General features: G+C 40.0%; 1 protein-coding gene across 4 annotated transcripts in view; it reads left to right on the plus strand.

Moving 5' to 3' along the window:
• Positions 1-26,025, plus strand: part of TRIM55 (tripartite motif containing 55) — a 48,913-nt gene that overhangs the window by 15,929 nt on the left and 6,959 nt on the right. Inside the window, exons 5-10 of one of the 4 annotated variants that reach the window (XM_025395108.1) lie at positions 7,277-7,510; positions 7,848-7,870; positions 7,977-8,101; positions 10,276-10,526; positions 11,940-12,227; positions 13,529-13,616. The exons of 1 other annotated variant lie outside the window; for it this stretch is intronic. In XM_025395108.1, coding sequence (XP_025250893.1) covers positions 7,277-7,510; positions 7,848-7,870; positions 7,977-8,101; positions 10,276-10,526; positions 11,940-12,227; positions 13,529-13,616 — 1,009 coding nt within the window. The remainder of the gene's footprint in view (positions 1-7,276; positions 7,511-7,847; positions 7,871-7,976; positions 8,102-10,275; positions 10,527-11,939; positions 12,228-13,528; positions 13,617-26,025) is intronic. 2 more of the 4 variants (XM_025395107.1, XM_025395109.1) reach the window with 2 other exon arrangements.

The raw sequence follows: 26,025 nt of genomic DNA on the forward strand, positions 1-26,025 counted from the left end.
AATGAAGGTATAGCTCTGAACAAGTATGTCTCGATGAATGTTGGAGGAATGTGGTGGAGATACAAATGGGCCTAATCAAGCCAGTTGCTCAGTGACAAGTGGTGGGGCTAAGAGCTTATCTTCAGCTCTATTTTGGTCACAGAGCTGTATTCCTTACATGGTAAGAGCAGTGGTCGTTGTTGCCTTAGGATTTTTCCTATTGTGGCCATGACACATGCACAAGCTAGTGCTGAGCTTTCAGGGCTAGGACTTGTAATGTATGTCCTAATGCTGTCAATGACACAAGACTTGCCAGGAACAGAGGGAGGCACGTCATAGCCTAGTGACTGTCTTAAATGTCTTCACATTTACTTGAAATTAGAGAGTCTTGGAGCTGTAGAGTGAGAAGGGACCTTAGCAATTATACAATTCAATCTTTCACTGTAGAAATACAAACATCCTAATGACTGTCCTGAGGTTCAATGGTTTCCCAAAGGTTGCATAGTCATATTTTACTGGATTTTTTGTTTTTTGGTCTTTTTTTTTTTTTTAACATTGAATGAAGCAGAAGCTTGGAATATCCACTTAAATACCTATTTCTTTGGAACAGAACAAAATTGAAGCTTTTGCATGAGGGCTGAATGTTTCTAGATGCAAGTCATCTTTCTTTCTTTCTTTCTTTCTTTCTTTCTTTCTTTCTTTCTTTCTTTCTTTCTTTCTTTCTTTCTTTCTTTTTCTCAATCTATATTTCTCAAGTGTGCATGCGTGCCATATTTCTGTACACATAATGCTGGGAACTGGTGATGAGCTAAACATAAAAGGTCCTGTTCACAGGCAGTTTTTATTCTAACAGAGGAGTTAGGCAATAATCAAATGAATAACAAGATCATTTTAGAGAGTGATAATTACCTGAGAGAAAAGCAAACCAATAAAAATCTAGCCATTTAAAACAGTGGTATGATGGTGCTATGCTTGGAAGGCTATCTTCTCTTTTAATGTAAGGTCATCTATTGTTGAATTTTTTTTTCCATGAAAGGTTCTCTTTGCAGTTGCATGTTTTGTTTTTCTTATTACTACTAAAATATAAAGGTGACTAGAAATTGGAGTCTGCCAATTTTAACATTTCCATGATGTCAACAGTTAAACAATGGATTTAGATCAATGTTAAATGCTACCTACTCACTTCTAAGGAAACAACCCAATGACCATTTGATTTTTTTTCTTTACATCCAGAAATGTTGGCATTGGTTAGGAACAAATATCCCACCCATCATCATCTTACCATTTCAATATGGGAAAGATCATCTTCACTTTGTAAAATCATCCCCTTTTGGTATATTGCATCCACACTGCGTTCTCCCTAGAAATGGGATGAATTTTATTTTCGTTAAAATATTATAGGCAACTTTAATTTCATTCCCCCAAGAAGCCAAGAAATATAACTGTCCCAGCAGACCCAGGAGGAAGGCTGTGCAGCAGCCAGAGGCTTTGCATCAGAGTATGCCTGGAGGCCAATACCTACTGCATTTATGGCGGAGTTATACTTCACTTGCTAAGCACACTTACACAGGTGCACACACACGGAGGATGTAGGAACCACAGACATCAAAAGGGAGAAAATGGAGACTATTTGAAAAGACAAACTCAAAAGCTCAAAAATTATATATTTTGATTGAATTACTGTCCAGAGAAGAGGGGAGGTATATGGTTCCGAATTGGTCTTAAAGATGCATACCTTTTTACTCAAGTAAATGAAAGAAGCATGCTAAAAGCAAGGAGCCTTCTTGGAAATGAGGAAGTGTTTGTGGAGAAGAGACAAATATGGTTGCTATCATGCTTTTGTAGGTAACAGCAATCCTTTAAAGTGTGCTGTCTGCAGACGTTTTCACAATGCAAAAGTCCACATTTTTTCCTATTCCATTTTTCAGGCTGCTAGAAAGTTACTGCTGAAAGTATTGCAGATTCACATTAACAAAGGCACAGCAGGTACTGAAATTCACAGTCATTACTGTCAGTAGCTAGGTGGCCTCTGAGAACATTTTTTTTTTCATGGCACATATCTGTTCCCTCATCAGCTTAGAGGGCAAACTGATAACCTGAGGTGTTTATTGTTCCCTGACTTTCACAGCACTTTGATGTTAGGGGGCACCTAAGTTAGTCTCTCGTGTGTGGGTTCTACCTCAAAGAGTGTGAAAAAATAGAAGACTTCATTTCATGGAGTATTTCACATTTGAATATGACGTTAGGTTAACCTGAACATTTTGAGTTAATTTCTCAAAGTCTGTAAGTTCCAATTTCATAATTCCAAGGAAGAGGCATGTATTTTTGCCGTTTCAGAAACAGATTTATCTAACTCTTACCCTTTTATGCATAGAATTATATTAAAAGCTAATTAAACAAGAGAAAAATGTTTTTTCCATTAGGAATTAGAAAATATAATTTTATATTTATCATTTATGATCCATTGTTTTCTTTATTATTCTCCACAACATTGAAAAATTATGGTAGGTTATTAGATCATACAATACCAGGTACAAAGTGAGTAGCTGGTGAATTTTGTTGAAAGAAAGAACTAGTGAATATAATTCTGAAACAATTTAAGATGCCTTGCCTTTAACCTACCTTAAGCATTGTGAATTTGCTTTTTTTGTTTTTTTGTTTTTTTTTTTTTTTTGGAGGTGGAGTCTCACTCAGTCGCCCAAGCTGGAGCGCAATGGCACGATCTCAGCTCACTGCAGCCTCCACCTCCCAGGTTCAAGAGATTCTCCTGCCTCAGCCCCCCAAGTAACTGGAACAGACACGTACCACCACACCCAGCTAATTTCTTGTATTTTAGTAGGGATGGGGTTTCACTGTATTGCCCAGGCTGGTCTTGAACTCCCTAGCTCAGGCAATCTGCCTGCCTTGGCCTCCCAAAGTGCTAGGATTACAGGCATGAGCCACTGTGTCCAGCCAGTAAATTTGTTAAAAGGCATATATTTCATTTACAAGCACTTCATATAATTTTTTTAAGTTACTTAAAATATGGGCCCAGCTGGGTGTGGTAAGAGTAGATCAATGACCCAGGAGTTCAAAGACCTTGACTCTAGGCCAGGCACCAATAATAAATAATTGGATGGCCTTGAGAAAGTGACATCTCTGCTGGGTTTCAGTTTCCACATGAGTGACATGATTGGTTTGGAGCAGGTTACTTCTAATATTCCATGCAGCTTCAAAATTCCACAACTGCATAATTCAGATTAAGGAATTTGGACCTAAATTTAATAGACACTGATCCAGTACCAATATATCCCAGGTAATATTATAAGCACTTTACAAAGTATTTAATGATATAATAATTTTAATTGAAGCATAGAACGCATATGGGGTAGTATTTCCTGCACTATAAAGTATAAACAAATGATAATAATTGTACCAACATTCAATATAAGTTATTTAAAAACAGAATAGAAATAAAATAATGCTTGGAATTGGAAGAAATATAGGAATGAAATTAGATATTCCTTTTTTTTTCAAAAGATAGCTGAGTAATTTAATATCAGATAAAGTAATATCAGAGCAAAGAAATTACCAGCAATAAAGAGAGGCATTACATAATGATAGAAATGTCAGCTGAACAAGCTATAGCAGTATTAAATGTGAGTTCATTTAATAACATAACTTATTTTTTAATTTTTTTAAATCTTTATAGATTCAGGTGGTATGTGCAGGTTTGTTGCATGGATATATCGTAGTGGTGGGGTTTAGGTTTCCATTGTACCAATCACTCAATTAGTGAACACTGTACTCAATAGGTACTTTTTCAGCCCTTACCTCCCGTCATCCTCCCTGCTTTAGGAGTCACCAGTGTCTGTTATTTCCCTCTATACACTCATATGTACCCACTGTTTAGTCCCCACTTATAAGTGAGAACATGCAGTATTTGATTTTCTGTTTCTGAGTTATTTCACATAGGGAAATGACCTTCAGCTCCATCCATGTTCCTGCAAAAAACTTTAAACTGGCAAAAAATTATATGATCAAAATAAATGATTTAATTTTTATTTGACTTGAGAGAGTACACTAGATTACACATGACTTCACATCTGTCTCATTATAAATGACTTGGCTGCCATAAACTTGAATGTTCTCACATATTAAATCACACAGGAGAAAACTTTTGTGAATCAAAGACCTTCTGCCTGTATTACATCTTAATATAATATTCATTATGTTATACATATTTCAAGTGCACAACTCATTTGGGAGAAACAAGCTGGAAACCATTATGTGTTCACAGTAAAACTTCTAAATATCGGAGAGGCTTATTTCATGTATACAGTGGGCACGTGGTTGCCTGAAGGTTGGGACAAAAGATAATACAGTGAAAGAGAGTTTGATTGGAAAACTACTAATAGGTTTCAGTTTCTAGGCCTGGTTGAACCGTCCAACTGTCAAGCTAAAGGGCTGGAAATGGATGGAAATTTGTCAAGCCAGGCAATTTCCACATCTTGACATGCAGCATGGACCGTTGTTCCATTACTTTGACAACTGCCAGGACTTCAAGCATTTTCGTCCCCTCCCGAACCTCCTTTACTCCTACTCCTCCTTAAGGTCAAGCTCAAGCACTAACTCCTCTGAGAAACTCCTCCTGAGTCAACATTTCTGGCTCCCCTAAAAGGTCTTCCATCTACACAAAGGGTTGGACAAAGATTCCATAAATGCTTCTAAAACACCTGGTATAGATCTCTAAAATATTTACATTATTCAGCCTAACATATCAAATTACATTATTGGTCTATAGTCTTTCTTAGTGAACTGTGAGCTCCTTGAGAATAGGAATGATGTTTAACTCTTTTTTGGATCCCCAGAGTCTTGCATGATACATGACACAAATGACATGCATTGTTTGTTAAATCCATGAATGCATGGGTGGATGCCAGTGGTAAGTCATTTACTATTAAAATGGTTGGCACCACTGGATCTCCATGCATTATAATTTGGTTAGGAACTGTGATGAGAATTGACTGTGCTCCAAGAAAGGCCATGGAGTGAAGGATATATTTCTTGCACATTTGCAGAGTATCTTCATAATCAACAATTTGGTTTAAGTCATTCTCCCCAACTCCACACTGAGAATAGTAGAGAAATTGAGAGGAAATGAAACACATTAAAAAAAATCGATTCCGCCGGGTGTGGTGGCTTATGCCTGAAATCCCAGCACTGTGGGAGGCCGAGGCTGGTGGATCATGAGGTCAGGAGTTTGAGACCAGCTTGACCAACATGGTGAAACCCCATCTCCACTAAAAATACAAAAATTAGCCAGGCAAGTTGGTATGTGCCTGTAATCCCAGCTACTCAGGAGGCTGAGGCAGGAGAATCACTTGAACCTGGGAGGCGGAGGTTGCGGTGAGCCAAGATCCCACCATTGCACTCCAGCCTGGGCGACAGAGCGTGACTCCATCTCAAAAACAAACAAACAAACAAACAAACAAAAAACCCCCACAAAATCTATTCAACAGATATTTTCTGAACAGTTACTATCCAAGGTGCTGTGTGTCCTAGGCAGACCCAGATTCTACCCTCAAGAAAAATATAGTTTAGATATTTAAGAAATTCACGTAAAGGAAGAAAGCAATACATGACACAAAAGACTTCAGTGTTTACCAAAATGAAAGAATATGTAATAAAGGCTACAGAATGGTCAGAGATGTCAGAAATAAATTTGCTGGATTCCCAAGAAGCTCTCACTGTGTAGGAGAGCTAGGTTAGATCATTATGGCTCACAACCTGCTCTCAGCTAGAAAGATCCTGGACCCAGAGACAGTCAAGTCCAAGGAGACTGGCATACATGCACACCAAGCTTACCAGGGATTGAAAAACCAAAAGCCCAATGACTATGTGAACTGGATAATTAATTATGATTTAAAGATGGGCCCGGAGTAAAGGGATCTGGATGGTACTGGAGATACTTCAGTCACACAACACAAACGTGCAAGCCAGACTTCCAACAGAGCCTTTCTCTCCAAGAGCATAGACCGGATGCAGTATTTCCCATTCTTAGACAGTATTGGATAAATAAGGATCTGGTAGATATAGATATATGCTATCAATGGTAACTATTATGAGATTTCAGAAAGTTAAAAGGTTGCATTCAGCCATAAACATCAAGGGACACTTTATGGAAGAAGTGGTAGTCCAACAATGTCTTTGAATTGCTTAGAGTTTGCAGTGGTGACTTGGGGAAGAACATTGCAGGCAGAGGGGAAAGCATGGACAAAGAAAGTGAGTGGTTTATTTTTGCTGGAATTCAGGGTATACAATAGAGGATAGTAGAAAGTTATGAGAGAAATTGGAACCGGATCATGGAGGGGTCTTGAAAGCTAGTTATGAAGTTTAAATGTTATTCTTTGTGTAAAGGGGAGTCATCATAGCAAAAAGCATGATTAAGGCCAGGCATGGTGGCTCACGCCTGTAATCCCAGCACTTTGGGAGGCTAGGTGGGCAGATCACTTTTGGTCAGGAGTTCAAGACCAGCCTGGCCAACGTGGTGAAACCCCATCTCTACTAAAAATTCAAATATCAGTTGGGCATGGTGGCAGGTGCCTGTAATCCTAGCTACTCAGAAGACTGAGGCAGGAGAATTGCCTGAACCTGGGAAGTGGAGGTTGCAATGAGTCGAGATCGCACCACTGCACTCCAGCCTGGGCGACAGAGCTAGACTCTGTATCAAAAAGAAAGAAAGGAAAGAAAAAAAAAAAACATGATTAGAACTGTACTCTGAGAAAATTAACTTGGTTGCAGCGTGTGAGTTGGCTGGGAGGAGGGAATCCTGGCTGCAGAGGCCCTTGGGAAGCTACAAAATCTATATAGGAGTACTGAAACTAGGACAATATTGGTATAGGTGGAGCAGAAAGAGACTTGAAGGTACAAACCAGGAAGTATCATAGCATTTTCCTTGCACACACACTCCAAAGCAAAATATAACCTATAACCTATGTAACCCAAATATAATATAAAAGAAAATCATTCTTTATTTCTATGAAATTCTTCATTTATAAAGAACAGAAGATTGGAAAACCATTGATTCATGTAGCCAATTTAATTGATTTTTAGATAGTCTAAATATAAAATTTGTTAAAAATGGAATTTCCAAAGCACCAACATAGTGGGTGTCCATACCTAAATGGACAACTTCAGGGAAAAGAAAAAAATATCCTACATAAGTAAATGTTTTTCTTTCCCAAGATGACTAGGTGATTTCTCCAAACTGACTTTCTTTTAAATAGTTTCTAACACTAGCTAACCCAACTAATAGGAATGTTGCAGAAAACAGAAACAGGAGCTTTGTGAGAAGTTTGATTACCTGTACGGCATTTTGGAGGAGAGGAAGAATGAAATGACCCAAGTCATTACCCGAACCCAAGGGGAGAAACTGGAACACGTCCGTGCTCTGATCAAGAAGTATTCTGATCATTTGGAGAACGTCTCAAAGTTGGTTGAGTCAGGAATTCAGTTTATGGATGAGCCAGAAATGGCAGTGTTTCTGCAGGTAAGTCTCTTTTTGGCACCAAAGTAACAACCCAAAAGGTGAGTACTGGAAAATTAGTTATCACATTTTTATTATTTTATGTACATTTCAGTTTTTATTTATTTTACCAACTAAAATATAAACCCCATATACTTACATATTCATCTATCTAACAACTTAAAAACCATGTCTGTGATACTGCTTAAATCTAAGAGGGTTCTGGTATAAGACAGCAGTTATTTATGACATTTAGAAACTAAGCTATGAGATTCTCAGAGTCAACAAAGGAAATAATTGTCTTACCACTGTCTTTTATGGAAATAATTTAAGTAAGACTATCTTTTGTTTGCTTTCACAGAATGCCAAAACCCTGCTACAAAAGTAAGAACTTTTTATTTTTTTTATGGAAAAATGCATATTTTCACCTTTACCCAAGGCTATCCAATTTTAAACAGTGACAGAAAGTGACAACTTGTCTTTGTTGCAGAATCTCCGAAGCATCAAAGGCATTTCAGATGGAGAAAGTAGAACATGGCTATGAGAACATGAACCACTTCACAGTCAACCTCAATAGGGAAGAAAAGATAATACGTGAAATTGACTTTTACAGAGGTTTGTTATTCTTTTGACCATTTGGCCGAAGCTGCAGGTGTGTGAAAGCTGCCAGAGTCGGGTGGGAGGAAAGCGGGGATTCAGAATCACCTCCAGAATCAGTCGACAACTTTACAAGGATCATATCCAATGTGAAGCTCTATTTCATTACAGGATCACATCGTTTGTTGACGGTGTTCATTTAGCTTTGCATATATGGTGGCTTTTTTTTTTTTTTTTTAAATGGATTTTCACTCTGTCGCCCAGGCTAGAGTGCAATGGCGCAATCTCAGCTCATTGCAACCCCCACCTCCCCGGTTCAAGTGATTCTCCTGCCTCAGCCTTCTGAGTAGTTGGGATTACAGGCACCAGCAACCACACCCGGCTACTTTTTGTATTACTAGATAAATAGGGTTTCTCCATGTTGGCCAAGCTGGTCTTGAACTTCTGACCTCAGGTGATCCACCTGCCTCAGCCTCCCAAAGTGCTGGGATTATAGGATGAGCCACCGTGCCCAGCCTGGTGTCTATTTTAATGTCAAGTTGAGTATTTGACTCTGGATAAGCAAATGCTTCATAATTGATGTAATGATGATATCTCAACTTCAATGCTAGCCAAAATGATATTAAGTGTCAGCAGGAGCAAGGTTAAAGATGAGATAAAACCAATACATAAGAGGCATCTGGGATAGATATTGCAGCACATCAACCTAATCAAACTTGAGAGGATAAGAACAGTAACAACTCATAGAATAAGTCACAGCTGAGCGCGGTGGCTCACGCCTGTAATCCCAGCACTTTGGGAGGCCAAGGTGGGCGGATCACCTGAGGTCAGAAGTTTGAGAACAGCCTGGCCAACATGGCGAAACCCCGCCTCTACTAAAAATACAAAAATTAGCTGGGTGTGACGGCCAACGCCTGTAGTCTCAGCTACTCGGGAGGCTGAGGCGGGAGAATTGCTTGAACCTGGAAGGTAGTGGTTGCAGAGAGCCGAGATTGTGCCACTGCACTCCAGACTGGGTGACAGAGCAAGACTCAGTCTAAAAAATAAATAAATAAATAAATAAATAAATAAATAAATAAATAAATAAAATAAGTCACAACCTGGACATAAACCTGGGTCTGTGTGATCAGTTATACTCCATGAGCTATAACCACATTCCTACCTTTTGGCCCAGAAATCCCATTTCTGAGATTTTATCCTGATTAAATAATTGAAAAGTGAAAAATAATCTTGGAGCTGACCAAAACGTTGATCACCTTGACTCATGCTAGCCCTTCTAGATGTTCACACCCCTCAGCTAGACCACTGGTAATGCTATGAGGCTGCACCAACATCCACAGACAAAATTTTAAAGGCAGATCTTCAGGACATATCTTTTTAAAAAATTGCTTAATATTGTCTGTCCTTAATGTCGCCTGAGGGAATATTAAAATCAGTGGGTCAGGAAAAGAGTCACAGCATTCCAGCACTTTGGGAGGCCAAGGCGCGTGGATCACTTGAGGCCAGGAGTTCGAGACCAGCCTGACCAACATGGTGAAACCCCATCTCTACTAAAAATACAAAAATAATTAGCCGGGTGTGGTAGTGTACGCCTGTAATCCCAGCTACTCCAGAGGCTGAGGCAGGAGAATCACTTGAACCCAGAACGTGGAGGTTGCAGTGAGCCGAGATCGCACCACTGCACTCCAGCCTGGGCGACAGAGCGAGACTCTGTCTCAAAAAATAATAAATAAATAAATAAATAAATAAATAAATAAATAAATAAAAGAGTCATGACATTAATTATGGCATTAATTATTTTCTAAGATAGGGAAGAGAGTTGCACTTCCATTTAATGTGACAGAGATAAATAAGTGGCAATCCCAGGCCTCTGGGAGCTTGTAGATGTGGCAGACTGTAATAAAAATGTGGACGGGCTCTGGAAGGTGAGGGGCATGATGCACAGCAGAGGTGAAGACTCTGTACTGGGGAGGAGAACAAGGAGGATGGGGATGGTTCCTTCACATTTGTCCAGTCCACATTCCACTAGAAGCACAAAGTCCTGGCACGGCATACCTGGACCACTGTCAAATGTCTGTGGGAGAGAACTTCCCTAGCCTTGACCGTAATTGGGGCTATAAGCACTGGCCATTAACTGTGTCCATGGCTGCAGGGATAGTTATAACAATTTACAAGATACCTTACTTTACCAGAAGATGAAGATGAAGAAGAAGAAGAAGGCGGAGAAGGAGAAAGAGAAGGAGAAGGAGAAGTGGGAGGAGAAGCAGTAGAAGTGGAAGAGGTAGAAATTGTTCAAGCAGAGTTTCCAGGAGAAGATGAAAGCCCAGAAAAAGCTTCAGAGCTCTCTCAGGTGGAGCTGCAGGCTGCCCCTGAGGCACTTCCAGTTTCCTCTCCAGAGCCACCTCCAGCCCTGCCACCTGCTGCAGATGCCCCTGTGACACAGGTAATCCCCCCTGAGTCTCTTTCTGCAGGGCACATTGATGTGTCTCCTTACTGAATAGCCTAAATAATTTACCCTATTCTGCCTTAAGAAAAAGATAACTATATGCCAGACATTTGTATGTGGTAGACAAAAGATTTCAGGACAGTCCCCATGTCGGGGAGAAAAGTCCTCTAGGTGATTCAACAGATTCTTCCTTGTTATTGTTAGTTAACAAAACTTAATTTAATACAACTTTCCCACCAGTAATGCCCTCAGATCTGAGGCAATCTTTGTCTGGAAATCATGTGTGTGTGTGTGTGTGTGTGTGTCTGTGTGTGTCCATATCTGTGTATCGTATTAATTCATTGAGAGCTGATACCATGGGAACTGGGTCTGCTCTTTGCTACTTAGTGAATGTAGATGTGGGGTATAGGATGAGAAATAAATAGCACATAGGTTAAGAAATAAAAGTGATTATACTTTCAGAACTTTGAATTTTCTGTAGCTAATTGAGGGGGTAAATAGAGAAACTACACTAATTTATGTTCCTGTTGCTCACCCTGAAATACAATTTATGTATTTTTCCTTCAGTGAGCAAACAATGAAGCCTGGTTTTCTATGGATTTATCATTTGATGAGATTGTGTGTTGACAGAATTGTTTAAAACATATCTTAGGAAATAAGCTCACCCCAGATGCTGCATCTAATTGTTTGACCTCGTGTTTCTAATATGTCACTGTCCAGTTTTCAAGCCCTTGTGCAGACTCCATGACACTTCAGCAGACAGGATCACAACCTGTTGAGTTTGCAGGCAGTGCAGACTCATCAGAGAGGAGTCCTGCTTCCACTACTGCTTTTGAAGTGGATTGAAACTCCAGAGGGGGATCTCAGAGATGGAATTGTATTTCCATGCTCTGTCTCCACAGGAAACCAGGCTAAAATGACATTTATAGTCTAGAATTTTTCAATTCTGAGCATTCCAGTTGTACTAAAATTGAAAAAGGTATAGTAACTAAGTGAGGGTTGGACTTGATCATAAGATTAATTTTTGTTTTTTTATAATGAGGCTTTGGGGACTCACATATAATGCCAACAAATTATTCTAGTCAATAGTTTGACCCTTTTCCCATATCTGATATTTTATAAGCAACATTCACTGAGGTTTCTGCTTTCTGCCTGCCTGGGCTCCCAACAAGTGAAAGACAAGCTCAGAAAAGAAGAGGGCACACATCCAGATGCTGGACAGAGGGGCACTGTGGGCACCATTCTGCCCTTAGCGCTTCTGGAGGGTGGGATGAACTAAAACGGCCACCAAGGCACTGCATGCAGGGAGCGCGCAGTGTTCAAACCCAAAGGGAACTAAAATCGACTGCTTTTTCTTCTTCTTCTTCTTTTTTTTTTTTTTTACTTTTGAATTTATCTGTTCTGATTAAGGGGGAGGTTGTGCCCACTGGCTCTGAGCAGACCACAGAGTCTGAAACTCCAGTCCCTGCAGCAGCGGAAACTGCGGATCCCTTGTTTTACCCTAGTTGGTATAAAGGCCAAACCCGGAAAGCCACCACCAACCCACCTTGCACCCCAGGGAGCGAAGGTCTGGGGCAAATAGGGCCTCCAGGTTCTGAGGATTCGAATGTGCAGAAGGCAGAAGTGGCAGCAGCCGCAACGAGTGAGAGGGCAGCTGTGAGTGGTAAGGAAACTAGTGCACCTGCAGCTACTTCTCAGGTTAGTGATGATGCACTTGTGTCTATGTTTTCCCGCGCCCCCTAGGGTCCCACTGGAACAGGCCACAGCAAGAAGAAAAAGGGCTTTCAAAGGGGCAGAGAGAAACCTCAGCCAGGGGAAAAGTACAGAAATCACTCATCCCCCAAATGTTGGCTTGTTTTGAGCTCTATATAAAAGAAAACATAAAACAAAACAAATTTGAGTTCACTCTGCTGGTGCGTGGTGACCTCACACCTGGCTTCCCAGGGGAAGGGCGCAAGTGAGCCTGGCCCTTAGGCATGCTGCTGAGCGCTGCTTCATCTGCAGTGACTGGCTGTGTCCCTCCCTAGTCCTCCTTACCAATGGCCACTTGCCTTTGCTCAGCCTTCCCTGTGTCCTCCTTGGGCTTCCAAAGACTAATCCCCTGCTTTTGTGTCATTCCCAGCAACCCCCAAGGAGCACACTTGAATTGAGTTTTAAGTCTGTTCTGGAGAATAACCTCTGATTCATGGATTCTTGGAGTGTGCTTGCTACAGCTAGACAGAGACAGTCTTGGCTTGATTAAACCTGTGCTTCGTAAGCATGTGCTCCTGGAAATGGAAAAAGCACAGGTGCTCCTCCATAGAGATTTTTTTCAAGAGACTCTTTCTTTATACAATGAGTTTGAAGTCCATGTCTTCCCCCTAACACTTGGTTAGATGTTTGCATGTCTCGAAGAGTCCACAGAAGAATTCTTTTACAATTTCTTCACAAGGAAGAATGTTCATGGTGACTCCATACTCATGAGCATTCTTAAATGATGTGTGAGGTGTGAATGTTGCCCAGGCAAGAGGCTGCCCGAAAGCACTCTCCAGTTCCATGCTCCTGGGTCATCAGGTGATTGATTATGAACCACAAACAACATGTTCTCACAAATCAGAAAATGACTTATTATTTTGTTTGTATCTGCTCAAGTAGACTTCAGTTCCAGGAGGTAATAAAAGGAAATGATTTTGGAAAATTAAAAGTAACATGGTTTGAGGTTGGATGTTTATTTTCACAGATAAAAGTGACAAAAATAAATGTTTGGTGTGAAGAAATCTTTTGAGGTAGTTTTTAGGTAAAAGATGCAGTAGACTGATTATTTCTAGAAAATGTATGGCAATTCTTATACATGGTGGTAGAAGCTGAGTGAGGAGGGGCTGTTTTCTGAAAACAGCAGTGCACTACCCCAAGAAGAGCATGCAGTAGGGCTCAAACCAAAACGAAAAGTCCATTGAAATAATGTTGAAAATAATTATTTGTGATAATATCAGTGAAGCTTTCTTCTTGTTTTCTCACAGGAGTTAGTAATCTGCCTAGCGCTTTTGGCTTTTCTTATACTTCACTACATCTGGAGTCAGATTCAGTGCTTGATTTTTACTTTAATGGGTAGGAAATATTTTCTTTTCCCTTGACTAACATTTCACATAGTTTCTTCCATAATGTTCCTCTTCTGTAGGCCCAGAGATTAATTTCTCCCCAAATCTTGAGGCTCAGTCCTCCCAAAATAACATTGTTCTCAGATTATACTGGAGGTCTCAAGCTCCCACAATGCAACTGCCTCAAGACCTCTTCCTGAGGAGAATTGCTCCATTATCTATTCCTGCATGGAGGGGAACCTTGACTGAGAACAGTGACTCCATGGGCAATTATTCAGTAATCCAGGAGGAGCAAACCCTCCAGAATGGTCATTAAGGGAGACCAGTTTCAAATGTCCATAATGCCGTGAGGACTTACTGCTTGTAGAGAAAGGAGCGGCAAAGGACTTCTGCAGGAAAATGCAGGTTTCCATAGATTAAGAAGAAGCATTTCACCTGCTTACACCAGAGATGCCCAGGAGGTGGCCAAGTGACTCCTGGTGGGATGCTGTTCTAGGCAGTTCCTATGCAGGTGAGCAGGTGGGTTCTCTTTGAATCCTCAGACTCTACAGAATTTCTCCTGGGAGAGGAGGTCCCTGAGAGAAAGATGCCCTGAATGAAGAAGTATCTGGGGAATTGCAACCACGTGAGACCTGAATGAATTAACAGCCAGAGGATCAATGTGCACTTACCAGCCATCAGGAATTAGAACCAAAGAACTAAGCCATAAAGTCATCAAGCAGTCTGTGTATATTATTTTCTAGTCACCCTTCTCATAGCCAAGCCTTTGCTTGATTGCTGTTATGAGATTTGCTTGAGGACTGACATCCTAATGCTTTAATACGCTTTTGAAAGTTCTCAGTTTAATTAATAATATTTAAAGAGCCCAACTTCCATGTACTTTTGTGTAAATGACCCTGCTAGGCCTGAGACCCAGCTCCCTGTGCCTGTAACTCACAGGCAGTTCAGGGTCAGTGGTGCTCAAAGGCCTCGGCTATTTCTGGCTCACTGACTTTTCCCTGGGTTGACACTGACTCTTCTGGAAGCTCCCATCATAGACTTTCTGCCTCATTAGCCATGTGCTTAGCAATGGCGGTGGTGTCTCCATTGGTCTCTGCCGTGTCTGCAACTGTGTGTGAGCAGGACCTGCCCGCAATGTCAGCTGGAAACCTGTGCACCCTAGAGTGTCCCGAGTGTCCTTACAGTCTGCTCAGCTGCCCAACTCTTCCAGACATTATCTTTGGTAAAGAGGAGTGGGAGGATGTATTGGCCATGGACTCAGGGGGGCAAATGGTGAGAGAGAAAACTCCATGCTTTATTGGAACCAGGACCTAATTGTGGATCTGAATAATTGTCTGAAGGGTTCTGTTTACATTCCAAGAATTCGGGTTTGGGGCTTTGTCACTACATATACGTCTTGTATTGCTTCTCTGAGGCTGCAGAGGGAGTGTCATGCTTCAAGGCTGCCATCCACTGAGCTCATGTCATGTATGCTGACATCCACATGCCTGCCTGGGGAGAGGAGGGTGGGTCAGGTGGAGCAGGTGCGGGGAGGGTGTTGACATCCACTATTGCAAAGAACCTTGCTGTATAGTTCTTGGTGTTTGAGGAAGGGCCTCTCACATAGAGAAGGACACCTATTCATGATGGAGTACTACTCTTTGATCCCAGAAATGGGATATGGGCAGGTTGATAGAGACCTCGCTATAGCAGCAAATTCCTGGCCTCTGAGAATTTTTTGCAGGCCTGATTCAGCTTCACCACTTCAGAACCCAGTTTACTTGATTCATATTTGTCCAGTTCAAGGTTAGAGTGTTGGAATTTCACTTTTCATCACTAGGCTTACCTTGAACATTTAGGATATGGTAAGAGTTCTCCTTGATTCAGTGGTGGTCTTATCTCTCTTTACCAGGTGGTCCCATGTCAGAGTAATGTTGCCTTTAAAACTCAGAAGCATCTCAGGCTCACTTGCTGACCTGTAAACTATATTCAGTCCACAACGGCTGAACTGCAAACCCTTTAGAAGCAAATGCTCTCTTTCTTGGTGCTTTCCTCATATCCATGTACATAGTGAAACATGCCCTTGATTTTACTGCCTGTGGTTTCTGGTGCTGAACAATTTCTACTTTATTATGTACCTTCTCTCTTCACCCAAGTACACAGGCAAAAAACCTTTCATGGCAAAAAACAAACATCAGCTTCCTCTACCAGTGATGGACAGGACCACTACTTCTTGTTAGATCAGAAGAGTGTTGTAGCTCCCCCTTGGGCATTCTCTAAGAAAAAGCAAGGTTTGGATTCAGTCTTGTGGTGAATTTGAACTCATCAAAGGCCCCAGTTTCCTCGGGCTTCTACAGGATGCACTTGGAACCTCCGCACACCCCAGTCCTCCCAGAAAACTGTGCAAAGCCCTCACTCATGAACTGATCTTTACCTGCAGAGTCATCCTCTCAGTTTCTGCCCTTCTCAGCCAGGCCCGCTGTATTCTCAGTCAATGCAAAGAGAGTTTGGTAGAAGTAAACTTTGATTTACTTCATATGTTAATTTTAAAATTTATTTTGAAAGAATTACACCATGCCCTAGTCAACCTCAGAAAACAAGGCATGAATAAGGTGGGAGAAGGATGCTGTGAGACGGGTTGGCTGCCTTGGAAGCAGTCTCTGTGAGGCCGTTTCTCTCGGGCATGCCTTCTTATGGCCATTGCTTTTCCAGTCTGCTTCCACCCCCCACCCACTCCCCATGGACAGTTGGGCATTTTACTCGGGCTATGTGTGGGAATTAAATTGTTATAGAGGTGGGAGCAGCAGCAATGAAAGCCCCCTCCCAGTTCTCCTTCCTCCCTTTCCAGTGCAGCTTAGTGGCCTCACCTGGAAGAATCTGCCCAAACCATTTAATGGGAGCTAAACAGGGAACAGGCATTTCCAGAGAAATGTGTCTTTATTTGGTGGATTAACTCAGCAGCTGCTCTGGCTGATACTTGAGCTGGACACAGCAGCTGCCTCAAGGTAAGAGGATCTCCCCACCATGAGCGCACGCGCGCACACACACACACACACACACACACACACGCACACAAACACTCCAGCCAGAGCCAATTGCTTTGGAGATGGGGACTTTGGCATTGAAATCTTTGCAATTTCTGCCTCTATATAGAACCACAGCTCAGTATTTCACCAGAACACAAAGTTGCTGTGATAAGAGGCCCTAAAAGCTTTACTATATCATAGCGATTTGTTGTTTCAAAAATATCCACTTTTCACATTCTATTCTTCAAGCCTGAAAAATAGACAAACAAATTGGGTAGAAATTTTGCCAAAGCTCAAGACTGTGGAAGGATCCAGAAGTTAGAAGAAAGGACTTCAGATCTGGTCCTGGAGCTGCTTCAGTGTCTGACTCTGGGCATTTAAGTTCTTTGAGCCTCAGTTTTCTCATCAGGAAAATAAAGAGACTACTCAATGAATAGATTCATTTATTTTCACACGGGGCAGTGTAAAATCTAGTACTAGGAATTTTATAATTGGTTTCAGGTATTTTCATTGGGAGGGTTATGGACTTAGGCCTGACACAAGTCATTATGAGTGACAATAATTACAACAGATTCTCAGTGAGATAGAGAGTCCATTGCATTTCTCAAAGTGCATTTCTTGACTTGAAGCTCTTACATAAATCCCAATTTCCCAAACCATTTTCCAGATTTCTCCCTAGACACTCATTTAGCTGAGTGTTTACACAGCTGCTATTACCTCCTTCAGATTGCATGAACTCCACATCCATGATGACTCCACTCTGAAGTCACCTAAAGGTACTTACAGACCTCACTGCTCAGTATAGCAAAGACAGGATGTACACAGCAGAGGCAGACACAGAACATTCAATGGATGAAGAAATGAAAGATGTAAAAAAAAAAAGAAAAGAAATGAAAGATGTGATTTTTAAAATCAACTTTATTGAGACATACATACACTAAAATTTACCTTTTAAGTGTACAGTTCAGTGAGTTTGGACAAATATGTAGCATTGTATAGCTACCACCACAGTTAAGATGTAGCATGTTTTCATCACCCCAGAAAGTTCCCTCATGTGTCTTTACCATTATATCCCTTCCCTGCATCCTTGCCTCTGGCAACCACCGATGCGTTTAATTGTCATTATAGTTCTGCCAGTTCCAAATGGTCCTGTGAATGAAAACATACAGTATTGTATGCTTTTATAACTAGCTTTTTTTTTCACTTAGCATAACGCTTCTGAGATTTGTTTATTTTGTGGCATGTATAGTATCTCAGTTCTTTTTATTCCCAAGTGGTATTCTATTGTGTGGGTATGTCACTAGTTACTTATCTATACATGACTTGATGGATGTTTGTGATGTTTGTGTTCTTAGCAGCTTTGACTATAATAAATAAAGCTGCTGTGAACACTCACATATAGGTCTTTGTGTGAATACATGTTTTCATTTCTCTTGAGTAAATGAAGGAGTGGAATTGCTGGATTGTATGGTAAATTTGTGGTTAACTTCATAAAAAACTGTTAAACAGTTTTCCGTAGTGGTTATTCAATTTTTTCTGTTTCCACCAGCAAGGTCAGAGAGTTCTACCTACTCTATGTTCTACCAGTGCATGGTATTGTGTCAATCTTTCATATTTCAGCTATTCTGGGTGGATGATTATGCATGGTATCTCTTTATGGTTTTAATTTGCATTTTGACAAAGACTAATGGTTAGCACCTTTTCTTGTGCTCATTGGTCATCTTTATATATTCTTTGGTGAAGTAACTGTACATATCTTTTGCCCAACTTTTTATTCAGTTGTTTATCTTCTTAGAGAGAAGTTCTTTATGTGTTCTTGATAAAATTTCCTTATCAGATAGCTGTTTTGCAAATAATTTCTCCCAGTCTGTGGCTTTCCCTTTCATTTCTTTTAATTTTTAGTTTTTTTAAATTTCAATATGTTTTGGGAGAGCAGGTGTTGTTTGATTACATGAATAAGTTTTTTAGTGGTGATTTCTGAGATTTTGGTGCACCCAAGCAGTGTACACTGTAGCCAATGTGTAGTCTTCTATCCCTCCCCAACCCCTACTCTTTCTCCCAAGTCCCCAAAGTCCCATGTATTATTCTTACGCATTTGCATCCTTATAGCTTAGCTCCCACATATAAGTGAGAACATATGATGTTTGGTTTTCCATTCCTGAGTTACTTCACTTAGAATAATAGTCTCCAATTCCATCCAGGTTTCTGCGAATGCCATTACTTCATTCCTTTTTATGGTTGAGTAGTATTCCATGATGTGTGTGTGTGTGTGTGTGTGTGTGTGTATCACATTTTCTCTAGCCACTCATTGACTCATTGACTGATGGGCATTGGGGCTGGTTTCATATTTTTGCAATTGTGAATTGTGCTGCTATAAACATGCATATGATGCATGTGCAAGTATCTTTTTCGTTTAATGACTTATTTTCCTCTGGGTAGATACCCAGTAGTGATATTGCTGGATCAAATGGTAGATCTACTTTCAGTCCTTTAAGGAATCTCCAAACTGTTTACCATAGTGGTTGTATTAGTTTACATTCCCACCAACAGTGTAAATTGTTCCCTTTTCACCTCATCCCCACCAACATTTATTATTATTTTTTAAAATGTTTTGATTATGGCCATTCTTGCAGGAGTGAGGTGGTATGGCATTGTGGTTTTGATTTGCATTTCCCTGACAATTAGTGAGATTGAGCATTTTTCCATATGCTTGCTGGCCATTAGTATATCTTCTTTTCAGAATTGTCTGTTCATGTCCTTTGCCCACTTTTTGATAGGACTGTTTGTTTTTTTTTTCTTGCTGATTTGTTTGAGTTCCTTGTAGATTCTGGATATTAGTCCTTTGTTGGATGTATAGATTGTGCAGATTTTCTTCCACTCTGTGGGCTGTCTGTTAATTCTGCTGATATTTCTTTTGCTGTGCAGAAGCTTTTTAGTTTAATTAAGTCCCATCTATTTGTCTTTGTTTTTGTTATATTTGATTTTGGGTTCTTGGTCATGAAGTCTTTTCCTAAGCCAACGTCTAGAAGGGTTTTTCTGATGCTATTGTCTAGAATTTTTATGGTTTCAGGTCTTAGATTTAAGATGGATTTAAGATCCATCTTGAGTTGATTTTTGTATAAGGTGCAATATGAGGATCAAGTTTCATTCTACTACATGTGGCTTGCCAATTATCCCAACAACATTTGTTGAATACGGTGTCCTTTCCCCACTTTACGTTTTTGTTTGTTTTGTCAAAGATCAGTTGGCTGTAAGTATTTGGCTTTGTTTCTGGGTTCTCCATTCTGTTCCATTGGTCTATGTGCCTATTTTTATGCCAGTGCCATGCTGTTTTGGTAATTATGACCTTCTAGGATAGTTTGAAGTTGGGTAATGTGATGCCTACTGATTTGTTCTTTTTGCTTAGTCTTTCTTTGGCTTATGAGGGCTCTTTTTTGGTTCTATATGAATTTTTGGACTCTTTTTTCTAGTTCTGTGAAGAATGATGGTGGTATTTTGATGGGAAGTGCATTGAATTTTTAAATTTTTTTTGGCGGTATGGTCACTGATTCTACCCATCCATGAGCATGGATTGTGTTTCCATTTGTTTGTATCGTCTATGATTTCTTTCCACAGTGTTTTGTAGTTTTCCTTGTAGAGGTTCTTGGTTAGATATATTCCTAAGGGTTTTTTTGTTTGTTTGTTTGTTTGTTTGTTTTCAAGTATTGTGAAAGGGGTTGAGTTCTTGATTTGATCAAGAACAGCTTGGTTGCTGCTGGTATATAACAAAGCTACTGATTTGTGTACGTTAATTTTGTATCCTGAAACTTTGCTAAATTCATTTACCAGTTCTAGAAGCTTTTTGGATGAGTCATTAGGATTTTGTAGGTATACGATCCTGTCGTCAGCAAACAGCAACAGTTTGACTTCGTCTTTACCAATTTGGATGCCTTTATTCCTTCTCTTGTCTGATTGCTCTGGCTAGAATTTCCAGTACTATGTTGAATAGAAATGGTGAAAGTGGACATCCTTGTCTTGTTCTTGTTCTCAGGGGGAATGCTTTCAACTTCTCCCTGTTCAGTATTTTGTTGGCTGTGGCTTTGTTGTAAATGGTTTTTTATTACCTTAAGGTATGTTCCTTCTATGCCAATTTTGCTGAGGGTTTTAATCATAAAGAGATGCTGGATTTTGTCAAATGCTTTTTCTGCATCTATTGAGATGATCATGTGATTTTTGTTTTTAATTCTGTTTATGTGGCATATCACATTTATTGGCTTATGTACATTAAACCATCCCTGCTTTCCTGGGATGAAACCCATTTGATCATGGTGGACTCAATTTTTAATATGCTATTGGATTTGGTTTGCTAGTATTTCATTGAGGATTTTTGCATCTATGTTCATCAGGGATATTGGTCTGTAGTTTTCTTTTTTTTGTAATGTCCTTCCCTGTTTTTGGTATTGGGGTAATACTGGCTTCATAAATGATTTAAAGAGGATTCCTTTTTCCTCTCTCCTTTGGAATAATGTCAATAGGATTGGTACCAATTCTTCTTTGAATGTCTGATAGAATTCAGTTGTGAATCCATCTGGTCCTAGACTTTTTTTTTTTGGCAATTTTTTTTATTACCATTTCAATCATGCTGCTTGTTATTCATTTCTTAGAATATTTTGAGGAGCAAACATTTTTAGTTTTGATGAAACCCAATTTATTTTTTTCTTTATGGTTTGTGTTTTTATGTCCCATTTAAGAAAACTTTCCTTAACTCAAAATTACAAAGATTTTCTCCAATGTTTTCTTCTAGAATTTTTATAGTTTTAGCTCTTAAATCAGGTCTAAGATCATTTCGTTAATTTTTGTGTAGATGAGGTAAGGAAAGTTTGTTATTTGTTTTTTGATATAGATATTCATTTGTTTCAGCACTATTTGTTAACAGGCTATCCTTTTCCTCAGTGAATTACCTTAATACTTTTGTAGAAATTCAATTGACCATATATGTGTGAGTCTATTTCTGGACTTTGTATTTTGTACCATTGATATGTATGTATGATATGTAAGTTTGTCCCTTCCCCTATACCACACTGTCTTGATTATAATAGCTTTAATAGAAGCCTCCAAATAAGTCAATGTAGTCTCCAACTTCGATATAATTTTCACAATGCTTTGATTATTTACCTTTGGAAAAAAACCAGCTTTTGGCTTTATTGGTTTTCTCCATTTTTTTTTAATCAGTTTTTCTATTCTATTCATTTCTGCTCTTAATGATTTTCTTCCTTGTGCTTTGGGTTTAATTTTTCTCTTCTCTTTCTGTTTATTAGGGTTAAAGCTCTGATTATTAATATGAGATTTTTCTTGCTTTCTGATATAAGCTTTCAGTGCTATAAAGTTACTTCTCATCACTGCTTTTGCTGCATCCCACAAATTTTGATATGTTGTATTTTCATTTTTATTTAATTTAAAACATTTTCTAGTTTACTTTGTAGTTTCTTCTTTGACCCTTGGGTTATTTAGATGAGTGGCATTTCATTTCCAGATATTTGAAGATTTTCAGATATCTTTCTTTTTGACTTGCAGTTTAATTCTGTTATGGAGAGAGACTAGAATATACTTTATATGTTTCCAATCCTTTTAAGCTTATTAAGATTTGTTTTATGTCTCAGAATGTGATCAACCTTAGTGAATATTCCACATGCATTTGAAAACACAAGTGTTTCTGTTGTTGGGTATGGTGTTCTGTACTTGTCAATTAAGGCAGTTGATTGATAGTGTTGTTTAAGTCTACTATACCCATATTGATTTTCAGTTTACCTGTTTTGTCAGTTTCTGAGAGAGAAATTTTGAGATCTTTGACTAGAATTTTGAATTTTTCTATTTTACTGTATCAGTTTTTGCCTCATGTATTTGGAAACTGTTTAGGTACATTCATATTTAGCATTGTTTATTTATTTTCTTTAAGAATTGATCCCAAGATAAGTGTTTTCTCTGTTGAAGTTCAGGGTTTATTTCCCAGGCTCTCAGAAACCAATACATGTGTCCCCAGACCTGAGGCTTTCTCATCACTCAAGGTTAAGTGCCCTTGAAAATATTCATATTTTCCTAAGCCAGGATGGACAATGGGCCAAAGTTCCAAGGAGGAACAACCTTTGTGAGCCCCGCATCACTACTGAGTGTAACCTGCAAAAAGATAAAAGCATTTTTATGCAAATGATTTTTGAGACCAAGCTATGCATTCTGATTTCAAGTGCAAACATCCACGCCAGCTGCCACTAGAGACTGAGAGGTGAGAGATGCAGGAGGCTAGAGGGCCAGGAAGCTGCTTTTCTGAGGAAGATTAATTTCACAAGATATTACAAAGCATTAAAAAAAAACTAGAGACTAAGAACATGATTTCCCATGAGTGTGACCATAGGTCTTGGGTTCTTTGAAATGATCTATTTAATTTTCCAAAACAAACGGAAGTGAATGAAAATTTAACTCTGTTCTCTAAATTTAATTGAAGGATTCAGGGTGTCAAATTATTTTCAAACAGAGATCCCTACTGAGAGCAATTGCTACGTGTTTTACAAATTAGGAGATTCAAGCTTACAAATTGCTGATATGCCAGGTGCTCTGACTGTGCTGGAATTTCAACTTGATAAAAATAGAGAAAAACTGATCAGTCCTCAGGACTGGCCTATGTTTACTCCAAAACATTGTCTGGAGCCTAATAATCCTGGAAATTATAAGAAGCTATGGTAGTGAGATGCAGACATTCTTACCCAGAAAAAAAAATTGTAGGAAAGGGTAAGTTTTTTTTAACAAGTAAGTTTGAATGAGACCTTTACATTAACATTATTAATGCTTTTTCATTTGTACCCTACAACTGCAATATTGTTTTTCTGGGCTTTTTTTTTCCTGCTGAGAAAGTGCCAGATATTGGGGGCTTTGAGGAAATTTACATCCAGGCCCCTACAGCTGGGCTGCCATCTCCTCAATCTCCTCAAGGCCCCCAATATCTGTCACTATATCTCTTATTAACTGTCAATTTGGGGGATTTACCAGAAGGACAAAAAAAAGTCAATAATAAAATTGTAGACTACATTTCTCAGGATCAAATGGCATCCTAAGTAAATGTCACTTTAATAGGAATCTAAAATGGATGTATCCATTTTAAAGAGGAAAATACAATGTAAATTGTGTGTGAGTAGGGTAATGAATTCATTCATTTCCCCTGGCAACCTGTGCCTACAACTCCACAATTCCATGAACACGAGCTCTGGGAGAACTCTCTGGGGGAGCTGTTATGACATAGCTAGCTGAGCTAAGCTTCCTGTGTTTTCAAATTGTTTATTATTCTGATTTAACCTAAGACCTTTGTTAGTGTTGTACATCCTGTGGGTTTTTTTCTGTCTTTATATGTGTATCTCAGTGATTTCCATGGTACACTTTTTCTCCCACTACAGCCCACGAAGTGAAGAGTTAGTCCACCAAGGTGTTAATGCATCTCAAAAAACGATGGCACGTGGCATTGACTGTAACTAATGTGTGTCCATTGCTTTATCATCTACAAAGTCTTTCATAAGGATTCTCTCATTTAAACCTCACAACAGCCCACTACAGTAGGAACTGTTTAACTTCCTCATTTTATAGTGGAGGAAAATGAGGATTCTAAAGGAGGCGTGACTCGCTTAGGATCACAGAGTAGCTTGTTGCCTTTCGATCTCTCATCCTCCACCAAGTGGGGCGTGCAGTGTAATGGAAGCCAGGCAGCATCTTCAAGAAAAGTGGATGAATCCCCACTTCACTTCGGTTAATGGGACTGAGGCAAAAATCAGCATGACCAGGGGCTCTTCTGCTTTGACTCACCACTCAGGCTAGATCGGCACAGCCTCACAAGCAGAGGTGGGTCGTTTCTAGGCCTCCACTGCTGGCAGGGATGTGGCTGTCCACTGCAAATGAGGGCAAGCCGATCCTTCAGTTGCATCCCGTGGTGTCAACCAACCTGCCTCTCTCTCTGCCTTCGGTGGAGAGGCTGACCCTGTCCCGAGTCTTAGGTGTGCAGCAGCACCAGCTGCCCTCTTTCCCTTTGGACTTCTGGTCACTATGAACAAATCTCGGCACTTTATCCTAGAGTTACTTTGAGCAAGGTCCTCAAACTTCCTGAGTCTGAGCTTTTCTGTAACTGATAATAATACTGTCGACCTCCTATGATTCTTAAGGGCAACCTGTTGGGTCTGTTTGCCTAATGAAATGTAAGAAACTCCTGTCTGTAAAGAATTAATGATCTAATTCTTTGCAATCCAGTTCTCTTTTCAGGAAGAACAAGAATACATACACACTCTCTACATGACACACAACTGTCAGCTCCATATCTGAGAAGAATGCTGGCTGCAAGTTTTGCCAGGCTGTGATATCAACTTCCATAACCTGTCCTCTCCACCCTGATCCCATCAATTTCTGGACAACACACCTGACACAAACCAAACAGTGCACACCACAGCATCCTTCTCCAGGTCAGGAAGCAGTGAGTTTAATTCCTGCTTGTTGGATGGGCCTCAGGAAATTATTCTCGTTTCCGATTTTCTCTTAGCAAGAAGGAGGCAGCTGATGGCAACAAAGCCCCCCAGACAGTTCACTCCACACACCCCCTTTATCACTCAGTGTGTATGGCTGTGAATCCCCCCAAGAAAAAATGCTTTTCTTTTTTTTAGAAAAAGGATCTCTCTCTGACATCCAGGCTAGAATGCAGTGTTGTGATCATAGCTCATTGCAACCTTGAACTCCTGAGTTCAAATGATTCTCCCACTCAGCCTCCTGAGTAGCTAGGACTACAGGCACGTGCCACCACACCCAGCAATTTTTTTTTAAGTTTTTTGTAGGGGTAGGGTCGTGCCATATTGCCCAGGCTGGCCACAAACTCCTGACCTCAAGCAATCCTCCTGTCTCAACTTGCCAAAGCACTGGGATTACAGGCACGCACCATCATGCCTGGCCAAAAGATGCATTTTAGCGAGTGTTTTCCTTCCAGAGCTCTTTTTAGGGGTTCCTATTTTCTGCTTCCTCTAGCTGTGCTGTATTTTCACAGCTCTACATTTCATTCTTAACATACCTTGATTGCCCTGTCCCAAGCAGAAATGTCTGCATTCCTGTGAAAGAGACACCCATGATGGCAGAGCTGCGTAACAGAGTTTCTAAGGCTTTGACCCTTGGCCGTAAGTCAGAGATAGTGCCTTAGTTACTTCTCACTGTGGGTGACTGGCCTGGGTTCTTGGCTGTACTCTCCTTCCCAGTTAGGAATCTGTAACACCTAAACTATCCAAGAGCCTGAGGTTCAGGAATGCTAAGTAGGGGAGCAGGCCAATGCTTGGGCTTGGTCTTTCTGAATAAACATTCTAAACATGGTCTCAGCATTCCTACTTACACCTGTTTCCAGCACCTGGCTTTGGTTCTCTGACC

The sequence above is a fragment of the Theropithecus gelada genome, chromosome 8, assembly GCF_003255815.1.
Source record: "Theropithecus gelada isolate Dixy chromosome 8, Tgel_1.0, whole genome shotgun sequence".
Lineage (NCBI taxonomy): Eukaryota > Metazoa > Chordata > Mammalia > Primates > Cercopithecidae > Theropithecus > Theropithecus gelada.